This window comes from Chaetura pelagica, unplaced genomic scaffold, assembly GCF_000747805.2.
Source record: "Chaetura pelagica isolate M959 unplaced genomic scaffold, ChaPel_1.0 scaffold360, whole genome shotgun sequence".
Lineage (NCBI taxonomy): Eukaryota > Metazoa > Chordata > Aves > Apodiformes > Apodidae > Chaetura > Chaetura pelagica.
This window is the reverse complement of record NW_009951950.1, coordinates 121,008-128,955: the sequence shown is the minus strand read 5'-3', so window position 1 is coordinate 128,955 and position 7,948 is coordinate 121,008. Positions and strand designations below refer to the sequence as shown.

The window sequence follows — 7,948 nt, the reverse complement described above, 5'->3', positions numbered from 1 at the left end:
GTGTAGAAGTTTCAAACAACGTGTTGCTATTGTAACTTCAATTTCTCTGTTTTGCACATAGCCACGGGCAGTACAGGGCATTTCAAAAACTCATGTTACATGATAAAAAAATGGAATGATGTTACTTCATTAACAGCTAGTTTGGGGACTGTTTTTGTTTGGGTTTTTTTATAAACAAGCAGGTTTCAACTTCTATATTCCATCTGGTGCTACTACTAACATTTAAAATAGGCTTCAGAGGAAAAAGGCAAACAAACTTAGAAATAAATACACCTTAAAAAAAATTCCACAATTAACCATGTCAGAATATTAGTTTCCCACACAGTTTAAAGGAGATCTTACTCTTCATCATTTCCTTGTGCTGAAATACAGTGTAGTTCAATCCATTCTTATCTTCTGATTTGTCATCCTATAAATAATGCTGTCATACCCAGGATCCATGTTCCAGAGGTTGTAGGAGATAACTATCACAGCTAAAGCAAGACCAATCATCATCCACAGAATAATGTTGAAAATTACAGAGTAGTTGTAGTTGTAGGGATAGGCAAGGTTATATGGATTGTCCGTTTCACTCTGGAATAAAGAAAGTAAGTGTATTACTTTTAAGTTAGCCTGCAGACAAAGCATATTCCAACTACATAGAAAATCTGAGCAATCTGAATAGGAGAGATGCATTTTTTTCTAGATAATCCTGAAGCTAGGGCACAAAATGCAAAAATGATTATGTGACAGACATCAGTGGAATTTAAAGAAATGGGCTGACAGGAGCCTCATCGAATTTCCTGAGGACCAAAGCAAAACCCTGCACCTGGGCCAGAATAACCCCAAGTGACAGCAGAGGCTGGGCACTGACCAGCAGTTCTGCAGGGAGGGCCCTGGAGGTCGTGGTGGACATAGCGAGCAGGAGTCAGCAGTGTGCCTTTGCAGTGTTCACTGCAGAGGTGCATCCTGGGCAGTATCTGGAGTGAAGGCAGCAAGTCAAGGAAAACAGCTTTGCCCCACTCATGAGGCAGGACTTGCATGCAGTACTGTACTGGGGAGAAAATTACAGAAGTGCAAATTTTAAGAAGGCACTAAGAGAAAACGTTTTCACAGTCAAAATGTTTAAGACTTCGGAACTAGATGTCCAGAGAGGCTCTGGGACTTCCAGCCACAGACCTCTCAAAAGACTTGGCCAGACAAGGACCTGAGTAGCCTGATCTAAACTCCTAAATTAGTCCTGCTTTGAGCAGTAGGGTGGACCAGTTAACCTCCAGAGGACCTCTTCAACCTAAATTACTAAATGACTAAGTGAAGATCAGTCAAGACAGGTAAGCTGACCTCTTCACACTCATGCCTAAATCCCAGTCAGTATTCCAGTCCTTAAAAAAAACAAGTTAGGCTTCAGTGTAGAAGAGATGCAGTTTGGATCACTTTTAGAAAGCAAGATGTATAAGAACATGCATCTACTACCTGTGAAGACTGGAGAATGGAGCGAGTCTTCCTCACGAGGGGAGAATTAAATGCCTTTACAGCCACCACTTCTACTACTGCATTCCCACTGTACAGATTAAACATCTCATCTGCAAACTGGAAAAGCAAAAGTGATTTTATTTAAAACCCACAGTGTAGCAAGGAATTCAGGAGAGTTCTGTTAGCCAGATATACTACACCACAAGATGTCAGTTTCAGGAATAAGAAGCTTATGGGAAGTTGTAAAAATTTACAGTATTTTAGAATTCCACTAAGAAAGTGCCAACTTTCACCTAGTTTACAGGTGAAACTTTTAACAACTGCATTTTAAAAACTAAAAAAAAAAAATATCAAGAATCAGTCAAGCCATCACTAATGAAGTGACAATTCAAAGAAGAAGATACTTAACTAATTCCCTTGTAGTTTTCACAAAAATAATTTCCTTAGTATTCCTGTGAGTTTTGTCACAGGTAAAGGTAGAAAGCATACCTTTTGCAAGGAGTCCACAAGAATTTGAGAAGCATCTTTGAACTGCTGAGAGTCTTCTCCATATCGTTTCCCAATCTCCTCCAAACCAGCTAATTCCAGAGAATACAGGTCTGGAGAGTGATCTTTGGCTAGATGTTTGTGTCGAGACAGCTTTGGCATATCATTGAGGGCAGAAAAACATTAATTAATACATAGGTTACTTTAAAAACACATTGCACAAAATCAGTTTGCTGAGACTAATCCAGCCACACCTTCCACAGTCATATTTCATGCTGATTAGGAATTTCTTGCCAACTTCACTAGAAAATGTCTACAATTGTTTCTTTTCTTATTCTACAGAAGAGAGCAGCTGGTAATCATGTAGCATCTATTCCTAACATGAAGTTATATACAGTATGAAGTACACATTAAGTATATACATGTATTATAGAGCTCTATAAGAAGTAGTATTATACTTATTCACATAAGAATCCTTGTTCTGTAATTGCTGTAAAAATAAAACTTCAAGGGAAAAAAATATAACTGCAACACTTGGATACTACTCTTCCCTCTGCTAAAGCTCACCCTTGTAAAACTGAGTAGGTTGCAACTTCTACCGTGGTGTGGCCTATATACAAAAAAGTAGATTAAGGAGAATCATCCTATTGACATGAAATCCAACCAATATAACACAAACTATCTCAAAGGACAGTAGTGATATTCTTGCACTTCTATAGGTATGAAGCTGCAACTCTGACATTTGCTTGCACAAGAGAACAGCCTCCGCAAGCAAGAAATGTCATTTGTTTCTATCTTCCCATCTACTTTAACTACAGCACTTCTAGCCTGCAAGAAAAAAACAAGTTGTTCTACCTCATTTTCTCTAGACCCCTGTTTCTCTTCACCAGCTGTTCACCTAATGTGAATTTCCAAGTTTTGAATGACTGTTTCTTTCCCTCTAAGTAGCCAAAGGCTGCAGTTGCTGAGGGCTGCAGCTTAAAAGGACAAAAACAATCAACTCCAACCCAAACCCTAAACCTTAGCAACAAAACAGGAACTTCTTAGTAAAAAGATAATAAGAATATTGTTGCTTTAAAAGATCAGAATTAAAAGCTCATCCCTCCATTGGAACATTTCTATCACCACCACTATTCACACTACAAAAGTCAGTTCAGTCTTTTCAGAGATGTTACAGTGATATTTTGAAGTAAAATGGCAGATAGGGTAAAGAACATGTCCTTAGCTACCATTACACTTGTCAAGTAAGAAAACACAAAAAGACCCAGCAAATTCTTTATTGAGTACTTCCTGTGTCTTTGGGTATGGAGAAACAGGAGCTCAGAATTCCTCGTTGTCACCAAACAGAATACAAAACCAACTACAGATAATTAAGCTTCTCATTTTCTTCCATCAGTGATAGGGCTGACATAAATAGCTTGAGAATGCATTATTTAAACCACTGCAACCAACCAATGACACACATGAACACATACCACTGGTTGCCAAGTATCCTGGCTATGGCCTCTCTACCTTTATATGAGATCTCTGAAGTTTGTGACATAAGATGGGGAAAGTGTTTCAAAAAAATCTTACCAGGCTTGCAATATCATGTAGGACTTGTAGCTCTGACAGGAAAAGCAAGTCCACCTGGAGGAAGAGGCAGGAAAAAAGAGATAGGTATCTCCTTTGCTAAAACCAAAGTTAGGGAATTCCCAATTTGTTGCAAGTCTCAGTATTTTACAACAGGTTATGTCTGCTACAGCTAGAAGGAAATTACTCTTTTCAATAAAATTACTGACAGAAGAAATTACTCCTTAAAATTCAGTTAGGAAAAAACAAATGGAGTGGGGTCTCCTAGGCAAAGGGGACAAAAAAAAGAGGGAAAAAAAAGAGAAGAAAAAACACAAGCTAAGACTACTAGAAAAAAACAAAAACAGAAACATACAAGTTCGCCCCAATTTTTTCACCTCATTGTTTCTGCTGAGGGAGTTGAGAGGAAGGGAGCTGAGAATGGAGTTGTCCTGGAACAAGCGGTTTCGCAGTTGACGCAGCGTGACAGAAAGGTCTTCAAACACAGAGTTTGCCTTGCCCACCATGTACACTCTCTGCAGGAACAGCCATTTTTTAAGAACAAAGGTTAGTCCTTCCAGTCACACCTTAATCATTAATCATACCTGCAATCTCTCTCCAACTAAGTATTTCATGCAACCAGTTGGTTTTCTCCAGCCACACACGTGGCAAGAGGCTTGCTATTTGGAATGTCTGGAACCCAAAGTGAAGGAATACTCACTTCCTCACTGGGGGCCAGCTGCAAGACCACGGGAGTTTCCTCAGAGAACAAGCTATGAATAGCGTTTGCAACACTGTCAAGACTGAAAGGAACAGCCTGGAAGACAAAGTCGTTAGATTTTTTGGGGCAAACAAGGCCAACAATCTAAAAGAAGCTCATCTGCTCCACTACAGAAATCTGGAAATATAGGACAACCTCTTTTTGAGCAAAGAGTATTAACATTTCCGAAGATATAATAATGAATAATAGGAGACAATGTGCAAAACAAAACATAACGGTGTATCTATGAATAGACAATTTATTTGTACATATGGTGGACACAATGTATTTTAAGAACTCCAAACGTCCATGACTTCATGAGAACTTTATGAAAGTTATGAGGGCAAACAGGACTGAAGACTTCAAGTATATCTGAGGTGTCTGCAAGTTACTGATGCCTACACTGTGAGGTGCAGACAACCCTGTATCAATTTTGGTCCAGATACCATTTCAGCAATGCCAACATGTAACTGTGCCTGGACTAGTGAGCTAGGCTTGAAAGCTGATGTGAAAGCAGATCTGTGTTAGGCTGAAACTGACCAGAGTTCAAGGTAAAGCCACAATCATAATGTAACAATTAAACACCAATCTTTTAGAACAGCTTAAAAGACTACCTGATAGATGTAAAAGTAATTTAATAGGGAAAAGTTCACCTCATCTTGGGGTGTGGAATAGGGTGTCAATATTAAACTGAACACTATTCAACATTGCCACTGATTATTCCATAGTTTGATTGAAATAGTAAAATGATAATTCTTAACAGAAGTATGATAGTCAGATAGCCAAAATGCATGGTAAACTAGTGCAAAACAAAGTTTTCCAAGATGGGCAGAAGCAGAATTAACTAATTAGAAATAACCCAAAACCAACTTATTTGAAAAGGGGTTATGGGTTCATGCTGGACAAAAAATAGCTTAACATGAAGAACTGGCCCCATAGTGCAGCAAAATGGATTAAAGCAGATAAAGGAGAAGTGAGTAGACTCTGTACAATCACTAGTATTTTTAGGTGACTGTGCTCCTGTTATCTGATTTTGAACTCAAGCGTAATAACAGGAGAAGAGGCAACAAGCATAAATTTTAAACCAGGAAATTCTATCTGAACATGTGAGGTTTTTTTACTGTGATGGTGGTCAAATAGTGGCACAAGTTGCCCGGAGAGGTTGTGGAGTCTCCATCTGTGGAGATATTAAAAACTTGACACAGTTCTGGACAGCCTGCTTTACCTGACCCTGCTTGATCCAGAGGTTGGACTAGATCAGTTCAAGAGGTCACTTCCAACCTAAATGATTCTGTGATGCTGTGACAAGTGTGAGAAAAGAGTTTTTCAGCAAAGACAGACAGAGACAGTTAAATGTAATGTTGTTTGTTGCTTTCTTCTTGATACAGTATAAACAAATGGTATCTCAAAGTGCTTGCTGTAGTCCACAGTCAAGTACTTAAAGAAAACTCAAAAGACAGAGGGCAATACAGTACATCAAAAAATCAACATTATATAAAATGCTACCACACATACTCAGCTGGAGCAAAAAAAGTTAAATCCAACTACGAATAGTTAAGTTAGAAGCAGTGTTTTCTCTGTCTCTTGATAGAGGCATATTAAAACTAGACCTCTTTCAAGGAGAACATATTTTGGTCAAACAAGTTACTGAACTCAACACAGGAGGCCCCAAGTGATCTTAAAGGTCTCACCTTCTGCAGGAGCCTGACTGGATTATTTAACTGCCCAGCCTGATCCACCATTCTATAGGGGTAAGCAAACTTCAAGTGAAGTAAAAAATAGGCGAACATCAAGGACTACAGTAGGGAGTCACATACTTCTCATGAGACCATAAGAGTCACAGAAATTGTATAACAGTTCCAAACATGGATACTCACATTCTCAATAGGGTAAGAAATCCCTTTAACCGGTAATGTCAGCTTGTCTACTCCTTTCACTGTTACCAGCACAGTAGCTCGTGGTCTGTGAAACAGATCACCCACTGCAAGCCCAGGCCACGAAAGCTCCTGTTAGAAAAACAGTAAAAACACTTGTACTGCACAGGGAGAAAGGGAGAAGCCCTCACCCACCATGGCTGCAAATAACTTACTATCTTTTTAATATCTCTGCACAAAACAGCCTGCTGAAACTTTGATGGGGAAGTGAACACTAGAATGTTTTCATCTTGAATAATGCTGTCTCAAGTTAGCCACCAGCAAATTGTTAGCTATCAGTAACTTCATAATAAAGTCTACACTGAAAAAGCATTTTACATTGGATATATCAAAAGCTATATTGCATAATTAAATTAGAAATGTCATGGTCTGCATTTAATAAGTGAAGACTGAATTAAAAAAAAAACAAACATACCACCAAAACCCACAACCAAAAAAACCCCTGAAAATCAAAACCCATTCACAAAGAGCAACAGAAACAGGCTTAGGCATATGAAAACACTAACATCTTGATACTTTCAGTACCAGAAAGAAACAGGGGGAGGGGATTTGAAGGGCATCAACCTTGCCAACAGCCTACTAATCTAAAATTGACAAATTTGCATAGAAACAAAAAAGGATTCTTTAGTAGCTTAATACAGTTATGTATCAACAAGAGCACAGTCAAGGATACTTGGCTGGTTTATCCCAGCACAAAATACACATTCACCTATTCAAAATGGCTTCAAATAGATTTCTCCTTTTATGTAAAAGACATAACTGCTTATTAAATGTTATGAAACCAATTTATTTGGATTTTAGAATTATATGCCATTGACATTATTGACACATGGTCTGTATCACCTCAAAAAAACAGAAGAAAAACCTTTAAAAGCATCACCAGAGACAAAAAGGGAGTTCAGTTTTATGTTGTCTTAACAGCAGAACACTGAATGACTGTTTTTGAAAATCCCCAGTGTAATGCAGTAAGAATTCTAAATTCTCTACAGTGCACCTACTGCACTGTCAGTTTATGTTCTTAAACTACAGCTTTGATGTAAACTGCATAATGAGTGTTTGGGCCCTGCAGCATTCTCCTTACCAGGGCTGGAAGCTGCCTATGAGGTGATCCCTGCCTTAGTGACACTGCCCTTAACTTTCAGTTTCAGGGCTTAACTGAACAGAGAAATTTAAACACTTCCTTCCCTGCCTATTTCTAGGATTTGAAATGTTACTAATAGAGAACTATTTCTAAAGGATGCTATGGATCCACCACAGTAGATGAATTCCAAGCTTTGGCAAAGGCACAGAATGAGTACTGAAACACTTTTTAATGCTAATCATGTGATACCTCCAGACGACCAGTATGCCAGAAGTCAAGTGTTCAAATTAGGCCAAACCCCATGGTTTTGCTGGGTATATCTTTGTACGCAATGCACACAATACCATCTGATGTATTGCTTTTTCTTGATAAAGTAATAAAAATATGCTTATTGCAAATACTACTCTTGAGAATTTCTGCTACTAGTTTAATGACCAAAAAAACCATAATTAATTGACAGCAAGATATTTTCAGAAAACTCCAGAACAGGGACTAAACTGATCTGCATTAAAACCAGACTTATCAGACCTCTTGCCTAGCTGCACTATGGAAGAAATGGGAACCAGCCTCCCTCGTTAGCATTGTGAGAATACCTCAGCTTGTAGCTTTGAGTATTTGGCCACATACAGACACTGCTAGTGGTGCCCAAGCTTTCACGTACTGCTTCAACAGCTGCTCATTCCT

At 38.6% G+C, this 7,948-nt stretch overlaps 1 protein-coding gene across 1 annotated transcript in view; it reads right to left on the bottom strand.

Moving 5' to 3' along the window:
- Positions 1-7,948, bottom strand: part of ATP6AP2 (ATPase, H+ transporting, lysosomal accessory protein 2) — a 9,093-nt gene continuing 1,145 nt past the window's right edge. Inside the window, 9 exon segments of the mRNA XM_009997751.1 lie at positions 1-573; positions 1,453-1,569; positions 1,942-2,005; positions 2,007-2,073; positions 2,076-2,091; positions 3,514-3,567; positions 3,888-4,025; positions 4,211-4,306; positions 6,127-6,255. Coding sequence (XP_009996053.1) covers positions 379-573; positions 1,453-1,569; positions 1,942-2,005; positions 2,007-2,073; positions 2,076-2,091; positions 3,514-3,567; positions 3,888-4,025; positions 4,211-4,306; positions 6,127-6,255 — 876 coding nt within the window. The 3' untranslated portion in view covers positions 1-378.